The sequence below is a fragment of the Ananas comosus genome, linkage group 10, assembly GCF_001540865.1.
Source record: "Ananas comosus cultivar F153 linkage group 10, ASM154086v1, whole genome shotgun sequence".
Lineage (NCBI taxonomy): Eukaryota > Viridiplantae > Streptophyta > Magnoliopsida > Poales > Bromeliaceae > Ananas > Ananas comosus.
The window spans coordinates 1,053,330-1,074,305 of NC_033630.1; the positions used below are offsets into that span (position 1 = coordinate 1,053,330).

The window sequence follows — 20,976 nt, forward strand, 5'->3', positions numbered from 1 at the left end:
TGCATTTAAATCACAGAATACTAAAGTAAAAAAGTGCGAAACTACAAGAGTAAAATTTAAAGTTTTCTCAAATAATATGACAATTCAGTTAGTGATAACTATAGCGTTAGTATCATATCGCTCTTGATTAAACTTCTAATCTGAGATGCTTTTTACTTTTAGACGCAATATATCCCACATTCACCGCCATGAAATTCGTGCGAGTCCATCGGCGCCACGCGGGCACGAGTTTTGAAGGGATTTTGGCCAGTTGTGGGGTGACAAAATTTTGATGGCCGAAGATTAGTATAGGTTGCGTTTTTGTGGGATGCGACAAATGCGTTGGCACGTTGAATTGGATTTTAATATACGCGAGAAAAGTAGACGCAAGAACCTAATCTATCCTTGTGGTTGAAGTATATATATATATATATATATATATATATATATATATATATGAATATTATGAGTTTCTCGATGGAAACATCTCCCTTGCTCTCCAAATTCTATTTAGCACGTGCCCATCCCCTTTCGATCAACAAATTCTAATTTTTTTTAAAAAATAAAAGCAATAGGACTTCAAATAGAGATACTTGTGACATACTATTCTCCATTTGAATTTCTTCATATAGCTTTCTTTTTTTTAGTTTAAAAAAAAAAAAGATTAGTTATTTTTGTGATTCAAGTATTTGAGTCGTCAGCCGAAAGTGTGATTAGGAATCATTTGCAGCTCATAGCTCGAGCTTGGCTAACCACAAAAACAAGCAAACTCGAGCTCACCACAATAGCTCAGTTGACGCGTGCGAAACACTTAATCATAATTTATATCGTGAGCTGAACTGAGCTCATGTTCAACAAGTTCAGCAAATCGAGCTCAAGATGACTATAGAGCTGCATAATTGGCACCTGAGTTGCTCTTAGAAACACAAAAGGCTTTCCCTCTAAACTTTGCAAAATATATTTTTAGAATTCAAATTGTGTCAAAAAGTGAAAAAAAAAAAAAAAAAAAACTCATGCTATACTTACATTTCATGAATTTAGAGAACTTTTGCTATGTCCAATTAGTTCTCTAAAATGCGTTCGGGAAAATATTGAACTACTAAATCTAATTGTAATCAAAATTTATCTAATTTAGTTATAAAGATAAAATTAAATTTACATATAAGCATAAAAATTCAAAGACTTGATCTATTCAAAAGCGTGCACAGCACTGCCCTAAAACATATTTTCATTCTTAGTGAAAAATTAACCAAAAATAATACCCCAAGATACGATCGGAATTAGTTCTCCTGCGAGTAAGATCGTAAAAAATAAAAATATGATGATGATTATCATTTTATCTCAATATCTATCTCGCTGTCTTTCATCTTACTCTGTCTGAACAGAGAAGGAAAGCAAACATAAAAAGAAAGAGGGAGGACGTTTTTTTTTCTCGTCCACCGAAAGAGACGAAACCCACGTCCCTCTTCTGTTTGGCGCAAGAAACAAAACGAGAAAAAATTGCCGTTGGATTTCTTTCGCACCTAAAAAAAATAAAAAAAATAAATAAAAATAATAATAATTAATAAATAATAATAAATATTAAATATAAATAAAAAATACTCGAACTAATAATTTTGAGTTCTTTTTTCATCAACAAAATGTACATGATCTACGACTTGGAGGCAAACAATTATTAAAAGGAGATTTGATTTGGACGGGCGACGAAATTTACATATATGGACAAGATAATGCCGTCTTCGTCCCGTAAAATTAGTGACCCAAGTTAACAAACCTTTCGCCAAAAAATTAAAAATAAAAAAAAAAAAACTTAAAAGTCTTATAAACTTCGGCGGAGGTAATTAGTCAGTGATTTTAATTAAATTTTGGTAATGGAATTTCTGGAGCCGCCCATTCCCCGCAACTTCCAGTTTAAGGCGGCCGCGGCCGCCGCCACCTAACTGGGAGGACGGTCTCCGTCGCTTTTCTCAAAAACTGTAGGCGTCGCCGTCGAAATATGTCAATCAAACACAAACACAAATTATACCGATTTCATATTTTTTTTCACTTTCTAGTATTCTATGATTTAAAATATATTAATTTAGTACTTTATAATTTTATTTTTTTCTTTTCGTCAGCTCCTTTGTTAACATTTCGTTAAATTATATATAAAAAAAATTTTAGATATTCCACCTAGATTTATCGAATATTTACTTTAGTACTTTTTAATTTTAACTTTGTCACTGATTTAACAAAAAAAATAGTGGAGTAAATAATTAAAAACATAAAAATTATGGGACACTAAATTGATACACTTTAAACCATAGAGTACTAAAATAAAAAAAAAATATGAAACCACAGTAGTGGCATTTAAATTTTTTCTTAAAAAAAAAATTTGTGTATTCACGATGAGTGAGAATTCTAATCCGTACGAAATGTACGATCATTTTTTTAAATCTTTTATTGTTCGAAGAAATGTATTATGCACTGCTTCCTATCTGTCTTATTTTCAGCCCAACATTTTATTTTAATTTACCGATTATTCCTAGAGTAAGCAGCAAAGAATTTGATAGTTGATATCCGAAGTTTTAAGTTCGAATTCTAATTAATTTACATTTCTAGCTAAATTTAAATTTATTTCTAAATGAAATAAAATAAACGAAACGGATAATATGCCATCCAGATTATTTTTTTTAATCGAGATTCATTCAATTGTGTTGATAATTTTTTTTATTAGTGTAAAATATCTATAGCAGAGGGGTGAGGCTTGCTCTAATAAGTTACTATCAGATCTTTTGGGGCCTTCTCCGAAGTTGGCACCGCAATCGTGCTGCGACGGCTTACGCCTTTCACATATTAAACATGTGAACAATAAAAATATATATATATTAATTAGAGGATTTATCCTTTTGGTGAGCTAGCATTAGCCGTTATGAGGTGGCTAAGGCTCCCTGTGGAGTACAAGATTGAAACTCATTGTGGGGTCGGATGGAATCCACCTTAGACTTTGATAACTGTGCTGGAGTTAGTACGTTTAATCCTTCGTCAAATTATTATTGTTCTTATTCTGCTTGCTAATTTCAAGGTCAGAGATGCAAATATTACGGATCGGGCGACCGTCACCTACTAGTCAAAGTATTTCGGTTTCACTTTTTTTTTTTTTTTTTTAGCAACTTAGATAGAACAGTTACTGCTCAATTGATTTAATCGATCCTTGGCAATTTTTCTTATGAGCTTGACTTAAGAATTAGTTGTTTAGATCGAGATAATTAGCCCAGCCTAAGTGCGTTGAAATAAGGAGATCGATTCGGCCTCTGTTTGGGATTGTATGAAGAGTGCGCTATGCCCGTAAAAAAATATCATAATTTTTAGATTGCATTAATTCAATTACGATAACATTTCTGCAGACCCTGTCCACGGAAAACATAAAAGCATACTTTTACTCTATCTTTTTTTTATTTTCTTTTTCTTTTTTTTGTCCTAATAACAGTAGGTGCTCGCCTAATACAAAATAGGCTCTTGCAAGCAGAAGGGACGGTCAATTCCAAAAATTAAAAACGAAAACACTCAAAAGTTTAATGAGAGTCGGGGATGAAATTACAATATATTAAGAAGTTCGGAATTTTTTTTTTTTTAAGTAACAAGTCTTTAAAACAAGTGCCAATATCCGGATAGTATCGGGGAATATCTGTATATTTTACCCAACAGAGAACAAAAGCCCTTATTCGGGTGATGTTTTATTGACAAAAATTTATCACGAATTTGATAAGAGAGCTCTCGCGGAGCATAGGTGCAGCTTAAACTCCATGCTTCTATATTTTTATCTCAATGATCCCCACAGTATTACGAAAAGGCTTAAAAGACATCTATGTTATATTTGGGAGATCTTGTTTCCATTGATCTTGATCGCTGTGCTCTGTACACATCATACTGTTAATTTAGATTCCTACTGAAGCAACTGTGAATTGCTGGGTATGACGCTCACACTGACCAACTGTTATTTGATATGGTACAGATTACAATTGCTGTGAGACAATAAAGAGAAACCAAAAAAACCTAAAGGTCTTAAGGGAAAAGCGAAAACAAAACACACAGTTGAATACCTCCAAGGAGTTCCGTGGAATCTAAGGGGTCCTATGATGAAGGCCTCGACGGGCCAGCGGACAAAGACGAGCCCCGCACTGCCACCTTAACTGCACCTACTGCGCCGAGCTGCCACATCTCCGGGCTCAGCCCGTTGTAGCTGCACTTCAAACCCTCCTCTAACTGAACCCCGACATAGAACGCAATCTGAAACGGGACAAGAAGTTAATTAGAGGTTTCTTTAAACCTGTTACAGAATAGTTGCTGCTCCATATGCAGGGTGCATGGTTAGAGCATTTTTTTACAATTAAACATTGACTCTTACACTACACTGTCAAGTGAAAATTTCAATAGCTTCATGAAGGTCCAAAAAAAATGATTTATAGGGCCCTAAGCCTAGCCCCTTTTTCGCTCATTCCATGCTAAACCTAGCCCAATACACAAATTGGCCTGGTTGGAAGATGTTGGCAATGTGGGATCTACACCAACTCAGGCCCAAGCCATTATCAGATCAAAACTAGAAAATATATTGGTCAAGAAATATTAAACAGCCCACTAGAATACAAATTAATGCATCATTTCATGGTTATTCCCGACTTTTTGACTGACTGGTTAATTGGTTATGCTCTAGGGAGAAAGACGATTTATTCTATTCCTATTCTTTTTAGATGTATGCACAATTTTTTTTCAAGAATAGAGAACCAAACCACACCTTGCCAGATGCATCTCGTATAGGTGATATGTGGAGAAGATTCCAGAAGGAGCTTGCATCTTTCCTGAAAAATAATGCAAGTGACAAAAAGAATAATTTCAGCTTCTTTCAAACACGAGATAGTGATGTATTCTGAAAATTGTAGCAATGACACGCCAAAATACTAGAGGAATGAGCACCTGTAATTTAATAGACGCACTGAACAGGCTTGCCCGGCACAGATACTATCCTTTATCTATATAAGCAGATACATAGCATCAGAAGTCACACTACGCTCAAACATATATTTTAATGTTGAATCTAGTCCCCACCTCCTTTAAAACTTCCAAGCTAGTCCCTGGTCCGTTCAAAAATCTACAATTACGTCCCAAAACTTCATCTCTTGAATAACCTACAATAATAAAGAGTGAAATAAATGCTCCAGTTAAAATACGCACCATCTTGATAGAAAACAGCAAGGACTCGGGTTCATTCCGAGGTACCACACAAAGGTGAAGAAGTACATAGTTTAGACAGTAGGAAGATATTTTCTGGCAAAGGCTTTACATGGTTCCCAAAAAATAGGGTCTCATAAAATGGGCAATCAAACAGAAAGAATAGAGACCTAATCTGAATTTCCCCCAGCAAGATACCCTGCACTTCACTCTATGCTGCAGGGTTATACCCAGCTACGGTCATACCTTGCACACTCCATGTTGCCAGAAACTAAACCGATTCGGCATAACCGCTCAACAAAATTTCAAGAAAATTCTGGATAAAGTAGGCCACTTAGAAGTATGCTTGTATTTAGGGAGTGGCAAATCTAGTTTACAAATGTGTAAATGAAGCCCTCTAAATGGCCTGCAAATCAAAATATATTTGCGGACAAAGACCATGATGTTGCCGGCTTTCTCCTGATCAAAATATTAGAATCTGAAAGGAAAATTAAAGGTAGAGATCTTTGGCGATCCTAGTAATATCACCACAATAAATTTTACTCAAATTTGCTATCTGCCTGGTTGTCCTTCTGTCTTACTTGTACCATGCCCCTCTTCCACGAAAGACATTTGAGTTGGCATATAATTTCACAGCTAACAATCTTGATTTTCAACCGTTTGTAACAAATGAGAGAAGCAGACCTATATTCAACAAATTTAAACTACAGTACACAAGCACTGATTGAACTTCTTGCCAACTAATAATCTGTTATATCTCATCCAACAAGTAACAATTAGCACTTCACTAAGCTACAATTATAATAGATTTCTGTCAATTACTTATGTTTGTTACTTGCTATCTATAATCTATCAGCATCTTATTTCTTAAATTGGAATATCTCACCTTAGATACCCAATTATGCTATAAAATTTTCTGCACCGAAGTCCTAATAATACAAATTGTCGTCCTTTGTTTTTCAGAATAGGCTCACTTAAGGCCAGAGAAAGCTATACTTACAGGGAGTAGAAACAAACATCTACTAGAACAAGAAAATTGTTATATAATACACTGTTTTAGAACCACAAAACTGTTGCTGTACAAAGGTATAGGCCCTTTTCTCATCATCTGGTGTTGTCCTAGTGAACCACCAAATATAGGGTTATGGAGGTAGAGGAACAAGAGCAAAATCCCGAAACCTGGATAGTGGACAGAACTCTAAAGTCGATGCAAGAAACATTTCGACCCACTACGGGAATCTGATTTGCAGCATTTGGTTTTAAAGCAAGTAACAGATCTTAGGTGAAAAGGTGCATCAGTTTTTCTTCCAGTATATTCACTACTCAAATTTCACAGTTTGCCTTCAACATGCTCTGTCCTTTGCTTTCTTTTTGTTCTTCTCTTTGTCATAGCCCGCAAATCATATATTATCATGAACCAAACTTCAAGGGATGTCAACAACAAGCTCCATGTCAAGGTGAGGTCAAAAGTTATTAAGTTCTGCAAGGCTCAGTAATTGGCTATCACTAGCGATTTGTTAAGATTAAACCATTGATGCACACCAATCTGGAAGAAGAGATTTAATTTTAAGTCCAATAGAGTTAAGTTCAAGTCTTATCTTGTGCAATTGTACTCAAATGTGCATTTCCTATTAGGCTAAATATATCTGCATGGATTCCATCGTATTTTCAATGCTAATTAAAGAGTCAATTAATAGTCAAAAGTCTATGTAACTAAATATGATTTTATCTAGATTTAATATTATTCTCTCGATATTTGATATAGTAATCTGATATGGTTCTACTCAAATCTAGTCTGCTTGATATGATTCTCTTTTGCAGTTTTGATACATGATATCCAAATTTGACATGATCTAATTAAGATCTAAAAACACAGTAGAGTAATTTGCTTCCGAGTACTTAAATTGTGAAGAGTTAACATGAACCAAAGATGGTTTGGGCAAAACCTTTCATTAAAAATGAGTCATTAACATGAAATGTGCCTGACAGATCTTTAAAGAAAAGGAAACCTCATTTCTTTAGGCTTGTTGTCCCTTAACCCTTTAAATCTATCTGCACTCTACAAGCTGGTCTTGAATCCCTATCATCTCTTTCCCTTATCCCTTCAAATCTATCTGCAGTATACAAACTAGTCTTCTATCCCAATTCATCCCTTTCTCCTGTCTAATGTCCAAGAGCTTCTACAGTATTGTTTCAGAGTAGTCACAATTCAATATGCATTAAAAGGATTAACGGATGTATGTAAAAATTTGATCGTCTATGGTCTCCAAGAACATGGCACTGAATTAGCTCTTTTGTTGCGTGAGAAAAGATTTTCCTACAGCATCGATGGTGTCACCATCCGTCCGGTATTCCAGTACACATCTATTTCTGTACTATGCATTTTATATATAGCTAATTCAAGGTAACACACCGAAGCAGAGTTCTAAACAAATTCTACTGACCCTTAGCAAAACGCACTAAGATAATGCAAGTTTACGAGTCAAAAGTTTTGAAATACAGAATAAATTGAACTATTAAATGTTATCTTGAACTTCAACAGATATGATAGTGAAAAAGGTTCAGATGACAAATAGTTTCAATAACAGGATAAAGGTCAGGCACCTGTTAAAGTTAGAAATGCGTCACTTGCATAGACGATAGGCATGTCAGGTAAATGAGGGTCAGTCCTGAAAGATATCCAGCCATTCTCTGTTAATAGCGCAAAAGCACATCTTACAAATGATTTATTTTGCAAAACACATCAGTAAACTATAGTTAGCCAACAGAAAGGGGAATCTGAAATAACTCACAATACAAAGTTTTGTTTGATTCTACCGAGAGAGATAATTAAGGACGAACTGAGCAATGGAACGCCAACAGGACAGCATCTCTTCCCGCAGACCACCCGACCGGTAATCTTGCTATAACGATTCAATGTGGATACGATGCTATTCGCGGCATTCACCGCTTTCTCTTTCTCACAATCAGTGGCTACCGGTGGCTCTTCAGCCTCCACCCCTGTAATAATCAGGAAATAGACACCATTTCTCTTCGAAATTAGTGGAATTAATACATTTGTTATTCCTAAACAGTTCATATGTATTTCTAGTTAAACCAATGCAGGAAAGGGACAGGGAAAGTTGACTAACCTCCGCTAGGCATTTCGACAAACGACTCCTCTGCACGACTACACCCAAGACCCTCATCCATTAGCAGCTCATTCCGACACGCTCTCAACATCATCCCCGTCGCTCCCCCGCACCACCTCGACCTCGACCTCGACCTCGACCTCGCCCTAGACCGCGGAGGGACCGGCACCTGGACCGCCAAAAAGTGGGCCACGCGCCCGCTCCCCGCCGCCTCGAACACAGGGCACATGTGGAACAGGATCCAATGCGGGGTCCCGTCCCTGCGGTAGTTGAGGAGGCTGATCTGGACCGTCCGCTCCTCCCGCACCGCCTCGCGGATCTCCATCACGGACCGTCGATCCGTGGCGGGGCCCTGGAAGATGCGACCGTTGCGGCCGAGGACCTCGTCCATGGCGTACCCCGACATGGCGAGGAACCCTCGGCTCGCGAAGACGATGGGGTGGCCGGGGATCGCGGGATCGGTGATCAGGAAGCACTCCGGGAGCTCGTCGAGGGCCTCGGCGATCCACTCCGAGTAGCGCGAGGTAAGGGATCGGGCGAGCGCCGATCGATCGTCGGAGCTCGCCATGGGCGGCCTCCTCCGCTTCCTCCTACGGCCGCGGGGCGCGGCGATCGGAGCATAAGGGCTCCGAAGAGCTCGTCCCGGAGCTCACTTCAGGGATGGAGGAGACGAAGGAGAGAGGAGGAGGTAGTGGTGGGAGCGAGGAAGAGGAGGACGAGGACGACGATGCCATGAGCGCGGCATCATCGAGCAAGGGAATTTCTATAAGAAATATCTCGGTGGCGTGGTTACGGATCGACCGGTTTTTCTTCTTTTCTTTTTTTAGAAAAAAATTTGGATTTCTCTGGTTACTAAGTATATGTGTGGAGTTGGGGAAGAGAGTGAACGGCCAATGATGGACGGCGCGGCCTCCATCAGTAATCGGAGGGCCGTGCTTGATTCTGTGGGCTTCTTCGGAAGCTTTTCCTTGAACATGGTTCACCGACTCACCTGTAGACCTTACAACAACATATACTCTCCCCCTCATCAGTAATTGCTTTGCTCGCTCATTGCAGGGGACTGTTTTGTTGCTTATATTTCAATCATACGTAGCAAGCGCGCACTTTAGTTACATCTGTATGCTATAATTTGATCGACAATTCGACATACGATTTCCGCATTCTCTTATTTCACTGTACCCACAATGATGCTAACGGTGGACCAGGTTCAGCCAATTGCTCTCCCGGGCTTTGTGCATGTATCCAACATTAGCCACCATTTCTTCTTGTACCGCACTGGAAAGTTTTTGAGAGAGACTTTTGAGTGTGGGGAGAGGCGGCGAAAAAAAGAACAAGGACGAAACAACAGGGGACGTGGGGAACTGGGGGAGGTAGCGTGGCCCATGAGTGTAGACCTGGTGTACCACGTCATACGTGAACCGAACCAGTTAAAGTCCGACACGTCAGCCGCAGATTCTATGCTGCGAGGAACTTGTCCACCACACTGTTATTCGACCGAAGCAACAAAAGCAGCATTTTTTTTTTGGGGGGATGGGGCCTTTTTGATTGTTAATTAAGAATAAATCCTCAATAGCATTGGAAAAGTTATTTCAGCTAATTAATTTAAGTAACTTACAATCAAAATAATTAGTTTAAATAAGTTGAGTTGAATTGAAAACATAAACTGAATTGAATTTGAACTAAAATAGTTTGCTTCGGTTTAGTTGGTTTTTAATCGTCAAGTAAATTAAAAATGTTGATCTAATATCTTAAGTAGTGTTCAACCACTATAGCTATTTGATCACTTTCTAATAGGTAATTTGCATTAAGCTGCTATATAACCAGTTAATTTGTTTCTTTCTACATTTTTTAAATTTTTAGTGTGTCCATTAATCGAATTGAATCAAAATATTTACTAAACATAATCAAATGAGCAAATCACTTTATAATTTGATTTAAACCAAATATTAAAAGATCATAAAACTTACAGTTTTATTTGATATTAGAAAGAGTTTGTATTATATACAGTAGGGACCTATATAATTAATTGGACTGGGGCTCAATTTGTAATTAACTATCTCTAAAAGTGGTACTCAATTTGCAATTAACTATACTTAGTTAACTAATTGATCTTATTTTATATTAATAAATGAGTAGACACTACCTTTTGCTCTCATGTGGCACCTTTCCCAATGTTATTATAAACTTAAATCCCAAGTTAAATAAAATCACATATTAAAATATTAAAAATATTTTACACTTCTTTTAAAATAAAGTGTCAGTGAAAAGGAAAATCCTAATTTAATGATACCGTCGTGAATCATTTTCAAAATATACCGAACACTTCGAAAATAATTAAAATTAAAAATAATATAAGTTTCTTTTTTATACAATATTTTCTGAACAATTGTATTTATAATTTTTTTATATCAACTTTTTAATTTGTATTTAATTTTTCTAAAAAAATTATGCAGCCACCACTGATTATGTGCAGTAAGAAAAATATGATAGAACAAAAAAAAATAAAAAAATCATGCCATCCCACTAAAAATGATGCATTATATCACTCTATATTTTACAATGTTAAATAGTTTTTAATTAGGACTCGTTTGGTATTGAGTCTCATCTATAGTTAATAAGTAAAATGCATCTGGAGCGAAATCATAAAAAAATATGCTGATGTATTTTTTAAAATAAATATGCACTTACAGCAACGAGCAAATAAATAAAATATTTTTTTTATTGTACTTTTTTACGGTGTTTCAGACAATCTTTTTTGTAATTTCGAACAAAATTTTAGTACCAAATGAGGTCGTAGTCAAACTACATTAATAGAACTAATCAGTTTGATTTGATAATTCGATTTGAACTGAGCAGTGCTCACTCACCCATCTCGTACAGCTAATGCTGTAGCTGGAGAGCTTATCCATAATACGATGGATCAGGGATGACGTAGATCCCAGAATACGCAATCCTCGCAAGCTACAAGTTGGAAGGAAAGAGTTGGTGGCTAACAGCCAATAGATGTGGCGAGCTCCAAAACGCTCGAGTCACATCAGACCCCGTGCAGAACAGAAGTTGGACCGCTGTTTGGTTAGATGTAATTATAAAAACAGTATTATTCAATTTACTATTTAATGATCCGTACAACGACTGGTGATGCTTCTAAAATAAAAAATTAAGACTGTCAAAGCAATTACCACCGCTCGGTGAGTCGCTTGGCTAAATAGAAATAGTAGGATATTTTCAGGACGAGAGGCGTGACATTGATTGCATTTTAAGGGACATCCGTACTCCCGGAGGTTTTAGGAAGGAAAAAGTCTAGAATACATCAGATATACCGCTAATGTGGTATTCTCAATTAATCAGATTATTTTTCTTAAAGCTGTTCCAACATGATTATTAAAAAATTATTTTTATTGCATTTTTTGTTCAAATAGAGTAATATAATTGGCTGATTATTGATAATGTAGTGCAAGTATTGCACAGTAAATTTTCTCGTATAGCTAAATATACAATATTTGTAATTATATACAACTTATTTAACTGAATATAATTAAACGTTTTGTAACTAGAAATAAGTTATTTTGTTGTATGCGAGCCATATTTATTAAATTTTATATTTCTATCTATAGGGTAGTTATATTACCCTCTATGCAAAAAAAATATATAAATTATCTATGTAACAGGTTATTAGAAGATAAACTTTTCTTTATTTAAAATTACTTTCTACAAATACTACAGTTAAAATTACCGTCAATTTGGATATAATTTTAACTATTGTAATTAAGCCATTTTGTACAGCTACAATTGCAATAATTAAATTCAAATTTAAATTTAAATTTGTATACGGTTACAATTATTATAATATGTGCATGTACGGTGCCCCCTAACGGTCGCGTTTGGTGCAGGGACACGCGCGAGTCATTGTTTTGTGGGCCGTTTCTATAGCCCGATTTTTAGACAGGTTGAATCACTAACCTATCCAAATGACGTGTCTCATCCAACAAAGTACAAGCAATTGGATAAGCTTAAAATTTTATTCATATAATTATAATATTTTTTTTTCCTCAAAAATTTGATTGAGTTAGAATTATATTTTTAAAAGTATGATTAAGCCTTTGAAGCACTCTCCGGCTATTTTCCGTCACGTGGCATCGAGTATACGATCGACACTATCAAATATAATTATATAAATTTTAATATTTTAAAATTTTATTTTATTTTTTTTTATACTATTTATATATTTATTAATTAATCTCAAATTCACTTTATGTTTACTTTTGAAATTAAATATTGAAACCACTTAAATAATAAGTAAATAATAGTGAAAAAAATAGGCCAATTTGCATAAAAAAGTTCACTTATTTTGGACTTTTGCAAAATCGGGCCACATTTTTCGTTTTTGCAGATTCGGTCCTCTTTTTCAGCAACCTGACCAAAATACCCTTATTACTTTTTCTCTTTCCTCTTTCTCTCTTCTCTTCGTTTTTCTCTTTTTTTTTTCTCGCTGAAAAAAGTAGCGAAGGCAGAGGCGGAAGCGGAAACGGTCCGCCTCGCCTCTCACCCTCATGCTCTCGCCCTCGCCCTTGCCCTTGCCCACGCACCCCCACCTTCTTCGCCTCCGACCCCGTCAAGGACGCGCCACGACTTTTTTTTTTTGCTGTTTTCTTTTCTTTTCTTTTCCGACTCTCCTCCACTGTCTCCGACGATGGCGTCTCTCTCGCCCTTCCCCGCTCTTCTCGTCTCTCCCTCTCCCTCCTTCTCTGCCGCCTCCGACGACGATGCATCTTCGCCGGCGCCGACACCGACACCGTGGAGGTCACTGCGGCTCTGCAGCCTCAGAGCGGGAGATAGAGATGTGAACGGGTCGGATTCGGGGCGGATTTTTAAAAACCCGAACCCGAACCCGACTCCAAACCCGAGACTCGAACACGAACCCGAACCCGACGGATTTTAAAAATCCTTATCCAAACCGGAATCCGACCAAAAATTCGAAATCCGAACCCAAACCCGAACTCGAAAATTTGAATCCGAAACAATTATTTTTTTTTCAATATTTCAAAATATATTATATTAAACCTAAATTTTTAAAATACAAATTCAAATATAACATCAAATTTTTATATATATATTATATATAATACAAAATAAATTCGGGTTCGGATCGGGTTCGGGTTCGGATCGGGTACAATCAAAATCCATATCCGAATCCATATCCGTCGGGTTTCTATTTTTTATATCCATATCCATCGGATATATCCGTTTTATTCGGGTTCGGGTTCGGATAAAATTTTAGATATCCATACCCATTGACATCCCTAGCGGGAGAATCCTTAGCGGCGTCGTCACCGGCGCCGTGGCTGTTGACAGAGAGGGTAACAAAAAAATATATATATAAAAGAAACAGAAAAAAAAAAGATAAAAAATTTTATAAAAAAAGGATGAATATGAAATTACATCGTTAACTGTAAAAAAAATTACAAGTTGCACTACTTAAGATGTAAACTGCAGCTTTAAGATGAAAATTACACTCTTTGGAAGATATTTACACTGTTTCTCTTCTTATTGCACTCTTTCAGATGTAAACTGTATCCATTAAGATGAAAGTTACACTCTTTAAACGAAAGTTGCACTGTTTCTCCTCTTGTTGTATCATTTTTTCTCTTCTTACACTATTTTTTATTTTAAACTACACATCTTTAACAGATATTTATACTGCTTCTCCTCTTGTTGCACTGTTTCTCCTCTTGTTGTATCATTTTTTCTCTTCTTACACTATTTTTTATCTTAAACTGCACCTATTTAAGAGATATTTATCCTATTTCTCCTCTTGTTGTACTGTTTCTTCTCTTGTTGCACTATTTCTCCTCTTGTTATACTGTTTCTCCTCTTAAATGGTGCAGTTTAAGATAAAAACAGTGTAACAAGAGGATAAATAGTGCAATAAGAGAAGAAACAGTGCAACAAGAGAAAAAATAGTATAAATATCTCTCAAAGGGGTGCAGTTTAAGATAAAAAATAGTATAACAAGAGGAGAAATGGTGCAATAAGAGGAGAAACAGTGCAACTTTCGTTTAAAAAGTGTAATTTTCATCTTAATGGATACAGTTTACATCTGAAAGAGTACAATAAGAGGAGAAACAATGTAAATATCTTCTAAAAAGTGTAATTTTCGTTTAAAGAGTGTAATTTTCATCTTAAAGCTGCAGTTTACATCTTAAGTAGTGCAACTTATAAATTTTTTTACAGTTAACGATGTAATTTAATTTTCATCCTTCTTTTTCTAAATTTTGTATCTTTATTTTTTTTTCTTGCTTCTTTTATATTTTTTTGTCGTCCCTCTCTGCCAACGACCACGGCGCCGGCGACGACGCCGCTAAGGACCCCTGGCTCCGAGGCTGCGGCGCCGCAGTGACCTCCATGGTGTCGACGTCGGCACCGGCGAAGATGCATCATCGTCGAAGGCAAAGATGAGGGAAAGGGAGGGACGAGAAGTGCGGGGAAGGACGAGAGAGACGTCATCGTTGGAGACGGTGGAGGAGAGTCGGAGAAGAAAATAAAAGAAAAAAGCAAAAAAAAAAAAAGTCGCGACGCGGCTTCGGCGGGATCGGAGGCGAGGAAGGTGGGAGATGCGTGGGCGAAGAAAAGGGTGAGGGCGAGAGCAAGAGGGTAAGAGGCGAGGCGGACTGTTTCCGCCTTCGCCTCTGCTTTCACTACTTTTTTTGGCGAGAGAAAAAAAGAAAGAACGAGAGAAACGAAGAGAAGAGAGAAAGAGGAGAGAGAAAAAGTAATAAGGATATTTTGGTCAGTTTGCTGAAAATTCGGACCGAATCTGCAAAAATGAAAAAGGTTGCCCGGTTTTGCAAAAGCCCAAAATAAATGAATTTTTTATGCAAATTGGCCAAAAAAAAACATAAAATTTAATTTTTAGAAAGGCTAAGTTCTTCCTAAAAGAATTCTAGCTCAACCATATAATTATTTATGACAATTAGATAATTTTAAGCAAAATTATAAAGTTCATCTCTATTTTAAAAGACGTGTTCTTTTTTCGATAGAGTTTCAACATATAATTCATATGTACATAATTATATTTATCAGGAAACTCCAGCTAAATTTGAGAGTTCAAATAAAAAAGAAAAAAATTTAAGAGTTTGGACAAAGTACGGTCGTAGTTCTATCAGTAATGTAGTATACAGAAACAAAATATATATAAGAGATCAAGAGTACAAAATTTGTATACAATTATTTATTTTTTATCTAATTTAAATGTTAAAAATATAATATACTATTCAATTGGTATTTATTACTGCCAAAAATACTTGATTAGTTATTTTATGGGCTATTTTAAAATTTTATAATTTTTTCGAGCTATATAATGAATTATTCAAAGAAATTTTAAAAATCTCAAAGATTCCTGAATTATTCCTGATTTTTTCAAAAATATTAGAAAATTTTGTTACTGTGCTACTCAGTACATTAAATTTGAAGATTTTTTAAAAATTCATAACAAGCAACCAATTAAAATCTTATAATTATATTGATACATTTATTTAACAATTTAAATGCATTAAATTTGAAAAAAATATTTTTTGTATAAAATTATTTAATTAACAAAGAAAATAAAGGAATGAGGGGAAGATGATAAAGAATAGGGAGGAGAAATTAATAAAATATAGAATAAATAGGAGGGGGAAAAGAAAGAATAAAAGGGTGAATTGAGTATCCAGAGCAAAAGAGGAGTAGAAGAGAGAAGAGAACAAATAGGAAGTTTAAGAGAAATATTAACTCACCCGGTTTGAGTTTGGATGCTTTTGTTATTGAAATGATCGAGCTCAAATAATCTTCGCAACACAGCGAGTTTCTGCAGACATAAAATTTACAAAAAATAGTATAATTATATCTGAGCTAACTTATATGAATTTATTAAATGGTTACGAAATTGACCGATGAGTTGAAAATAAAAATATGAAATTATTAGAATATAAAAAAAATTAATAATTAATTAAATGTTGGTGTGAACTGAGGATTAGTTCTTATGGGAAAGGGCAATGTAATAGAAAAATAGCCCAAAAATTGTTGTAACACTTCAATCATAAGTTCATAACTTGAAAGAAAGGATTAGCTATTAGCTATTAGCTATAATTAATTAATTGCTGAGCATGACTGACTTATTTTTTATTTGTTTGTTCACAATTGGAGAAATTATATAATGGTGAAAAATTGTATAATGACTCAACGCGGTTTCTTCTTTGGAAGATGCTACTCAGACCGAAAGGAAGCATTTTTGCCTACACCCAGTGCACGAGTACTATTTCTGCGCCTCCTTCCTAGGACTCTATTACCAACATTCTAAACAAAAATAAATTTATTAGAGATACATTTTATAATATTTAAAAGATCGAAAAATTATATATTTGAACATTAACTTTATAAATAAAATAATGATCTCTTTTCTGGCGCTGGTCTTTGAACAATTTGTGATAGATTTTCACACATTATCTATTAAATTAAAATTTAATTTTATAATATTAATTGTTGAATTTTATAAATGTAATATGACCTCTGTATAATAGGGTTGATCCCTGTTTAATCAAAAAAAAAAGAAGTAATATGGCACAAACGAATAAATCAGATATAGATAATAATTTCTCAACTTATAGGAGACGGGAATCCAATGCAATCACACCTAGAAGCTAGACTCTTTGATTTGGTTCAAGATAAAAATATTTTTACTTAATAGGTCTTTGAACCTTATATGCCCACTATACAAGTTATGCACCTCCACTTCAAGACTCTACAATACAGTCTCTAAAATTAAAATTTAACACATTAGATATAATTTATGTTACATAAAAAAAAAAAAAAAAAAAAAACTAATTAAAACTCATAATATTTTTGTAAACTAAACAATAATGATTTATCTACCATTAATTTTTAGGGCTCTTCCATATATAGGTACTAGATTTCTAAAACTAATAATTTGCTTTAGATATTATAAATTATATCTATTAAATTAAATTTCTCCTTATACAATATCACGCACAGTGCATAAGGTACGGATACACCGGGTGCGGACAACAATTTCTGTGCTACGGTCAACGAAGAGAACATTCAAAGAAGATGCTTTTCTTGTCAAATACAGGGAGGGAAGCAACTTTTCCACACATCTTAATTAGAACGAATAATGCTGTGGGTACCCGAGAATGTTGACTTTCTAATTTATTAATTTGTTATTATGAATCCCAGTTAAAAGATGTAAAATAACAATTTTTTCTCCAAAAGTTTAAACACCTGCTAAGGAACAAAATTTTTATCTGCTATGCCCCACACTTTCTCTTATGTATGGACTAGTCTCTAATAGATTCGATATGCGGACGAGAATTACGTAAGAGGCATGATACCGCGTTAGATATCAAATTATAGTTGAGAGAACTTAAGCCTGTAGGTACTGTTTGATTCGAAGAACAAACTATTTTTATTTATTTTTAAAATAGATATAATTTTTGGGGCAAATAAAGAATTAGTTTAATTTTGTATTTCGATAAGAATCGAGATATTTAGAAAAATAAGAAAAATTATATTTAGAAGATTGGCCGGATTGGAATGGTACGAATAAGAGTAATTATAATTGAAAATAAAAATAATTTATCTAATGAATAAGCATCTAAGTATTAGTAAAATAATATTTTAATAAGTTAATAAATAAATTAATTAAAATTACTATATGAGATGATGAAGATGATGTTAATAAATAGTAAATAACTATAAAAAATAAGTCAATATGTTAATACTAATTAATTATTTAATCATTTATATTTTTATTTAATATATTAATTAGATAAAATTAAAATATTAATTATATAAATAATATAAACATTAGTTAATGATTGAATAAGCATATTAAATAGCGAACTATTTAATTAGATAATTAATTATAAATTTATAAATAAATTATTATTTAAATATTTATTAATTTAATAAGTTAAATAATTAATTAGTTAATTATTAAAAAATATAATTGCATTAATTAATTATAATTTATAATTATTTATAACTTACTTAGCAGAGGAATAAGGTATAAAATACCTTGTTGCACCCAATAGATGGAACTACTAGTCTCCCATTAAGAGAAGAATAGTAATTCTTAGCAATACTTTACACTGTTTGAAAGAATAAGAAAAATATATATTTTTTTTTAATCCTTTGAACCAAACATGGCCTTAAAGAATAATATTTTCAAAATTATATCTAATATTTAAATAAAAGCTATAAAGATGTGGAAGCAATTAATTAATTAATAATCTATAAGGTGACATTTGTGGGGCAGCTCAAATCATTTCCTATTTTTATATTTTACCACCATCAAGACGCGTTTTCTGTGCTTTAGTAAGTTTTATCGATTTTGAATGCAAGGAAAAGGACACAAAGAATACTTCATAAGATAACTTGTAAATTACGAGGAAATACGTACTCCAAACCATCAATATATATATATATATATATATATATATATATAAAATTTAGTTAGCAGAAAACACGTATTTTAAAAATCAAAGTTTTAACCTCATTAGTTTGGTTTGATTCAAAAGAATTACTCTTGAAAGCTACACTATGTTCTCTATATATATAAGAGAGTACTATATATCAGTTATTTTCTTGTTGTTTGTGTGTTCTTCGTGGGAGCCATTAATTCCACGCGGAACTGCGAACTTGCTCGGAAGAATCATGTATGGAGTCTTCTGACTAGAATCTAGTCACTTTTGGAGCCCAAGTCAGTCATATACCCCGGAAAAGTAGTACAAAAAAATAAGCTACCCACTATTATATAAGGCATCGACTTGCCTGCAGTACTACATTAATAGTTTCAGAGTGAAGTTGTATCAAACTAGAAACTGGTACGCATAAGCCTCATTCATTTCTCCACGACATGCCGATTTTCCTTATTGCCGTCGATGAGTCGATTCCTCCGCCCAAACCCGAGCAAACATTACAACCATCACCGCAGTCGACGGTCGGCGTCAATGTCGACAATTTCTCGGATGCAATCCCTTCTCCGCCTTCCGACAAGTTCTACCGCTTCCTGCCCGCATCCTCCGTCGTCCTGCTCGCTTTCATGTTCGTCATGTCAGCTTATAATGCCCGCGGGCAACCGCGTGACATGTCTTTTGTTTTTCTCTGCTACACCATTTTGTTGTTCCTTTTTTACTGCTTGCGAAAATACGAGCGTCTGGGCTCCGACGCACCGCCTCGTCTGAGGAGGTCTCTGAAGGCCGTCATCCTTCTCCTCGCCACCGGACTGAACGTCGCCTTCGCGTGTCGCGCTTCCGAGCTCGTCCCCTGGCCGTTCGCAGCAGTCATCTGGGCGTCGGCCGCGTTCGTCGCGTTGATCGGCTACTTCTCTCTCTTCGTCTGGAGCAACCGAGTCGTCGGCGTCGACGATGGGGCTTTGCCGTATAGCAAATTGGATGGCAATAGCAATAGCAATAAGAACAACAACAATAGCAAAGAGGAGGAGAAGCACTTTTTCCACAATGAGCTCTCTCCGGAAGAAAAAGCTTGAGTTAGGCTCAGGTGCAGGAGGCGCTCTGGGCCGTTCATTTATCTCCCAGGTGATGGGCGGTTGAGATTGGATGTAGATATTATTATTATTTACATAATAAAGCGAAAGCGATGGACGGCTCCGATGGCTTTGGCGTGTGAAATTTGAGATTTTCGATCAAGTAATTAAAAAAAAAGAAAAGAAAAGAAAAGAAAAATTCCTTGTGTACAAAAATAAGATTTGTTGTGCTCTGGGTTTGTGGTGGAAATCCACAATATGTAGTATGTGTAAGTTGTATTAAAAAATTGCTGTGTGCAATAAATAGTGTTATTTATATTATTATTAGTTGTAGTGTCACATCATATTTTATTTATGAACATTATAATCCTTAATATCATAATAAATAATACATGATTACTTAGAACAAGCCTTAGCTTCAAGATTATTTTACAGTTCAATCAACTAGCTCTCAGGAGTGGTGAAAAAGAAAGAAATTAACTACATATAACTACCCACTATTTTCTATATATAACTATCAATTATTTTTCTTATTTCATATTATCTATTCAAACGACATTTTTCTTATTCCGGAAACAACCCAATTTTCATCCAAATGCTATTTTTCTTATCCCAATACTTGTACATATTCCTGTAATAACTAATTCTTGCTTATACCCGAACCAAACGAAGCCCTAAGGAATAACACATCTTGCAAATTGCACCTTAACTAAATAATAATATATTTGTATATGTTTTTGTCCCAAATTCTTTTAGCTCGACAGCATTAGTTGGCCATGGGCATCGAACGATCATGCTGTACATTCCTAATTTGTTTCATAGTCGAGTTTTGTTAATCGATTCGCGCGCTTGGATCAAGCTCCAATTTCATCCTTCTTCTGACTAAGGTGTAAATAGCCGTCCTGAGTAATCCTATTCCCACTCTCGAGAGTAGGAGCAATTAGAATTTGAACTAAATATTATTAGTTGTTTTAAAACAGTGTTAGTATTAGAATAGGAGACTGCTGAGTTTATTTAAGGTGATTAATTAAAATGCAATAACGTGGGCGCTTAATGGCCAATGGAAATTAATGGCGGTGGTTAGTTGATTGCGACATTGTGGTCATATTTTGTGTCAAA

General features: G+C 35.0%; 2 protein-coding genes across 3 annotated transcripts; one reads left to right on the forward strand and one right to left on the reverse strand.

The window, feature by feature from the left end:
• LOC109716517 (protein TWIN LOV 1) lies at window positions 3,833-9,145 on the reverse strand. 2 transcript variants are annotated; one of them, XM_020242016.1, is made up of 7 exons: window positions 8,319-9,145; window positions 8,005-8,187; window positions 7,792-7,878; window positions 5,065-5,144; window positions 4,933-4,988; window positions 4,754-4,817; window positions 3,833-4,248 (listed from the first exon to the last, which is right to left on the reverse strand). In XM_020242016.1, the coding sequence occupies exons 1-7, from the start codon at window positions 8,884-8,886 to the stop codon at window positions 4,093-4,095; spliced, it is 1,194 nt and encodes a 397-aa protein (XP_020097605.1). In that variant the 5' UTR covers window positions 8,887-9,145; the 3' UTR covers window positions 3,833-4,092. The 2 variants fall into 2 exon arrangements, with proteins under 2 accessions (XP_020097605.1, XP_020097604.1); XM_020242015.1 differs by having other exon boundaries at window positions 7,792-7,856; window positions 7,980-8,187.
• LOC109715951 lies at window positions 18,977-20,181 on the forward strand. The gene has a single exon (XM_020241196.1). It carries the CDS (start codon window positions 19,228-19,230, stop codon window positions 19,858-19,860), a length of 633 nt encoding a protein of 210 aa, XP_020096785.1. The 5' UTR covers window positions 18,977-19,227; the 3' UTR covers window positions 19,861-20,181.

Excerpts from the sequence above, each read along its gene's own strand:
- LOC109716517 (XM_020242015.1), bottom strand. The coding sequence starts at position 8,886 with ATGGCGAGCTCCGACGATCGATCGGCGCTCGCCCGATCCCTTACCTCG. Across the intron at positions 8,188-8,318 it reads TGTCGAAATGCCTAGCGGAG|GGGTGGAGGCTGAAGAGCCA; the intron begins GTTAGTCAACTT and ends TGATTATTACAG. Across the intron at positions 7,857-7,979 it reads ATCAAACAAAACTTTGTATT|GACTGACCCTCATTTACCTG; the intron begins GTGAGTTATTTC and ends GATATCTTTCAG.
- LOC109715951 (XM_020241196.1), top strand. The coding sequence starts at position 19,228 with ATGCCGATTTTCCTTATTGCCGTCGATGAGTCGATTCCTCCGCCCAAA.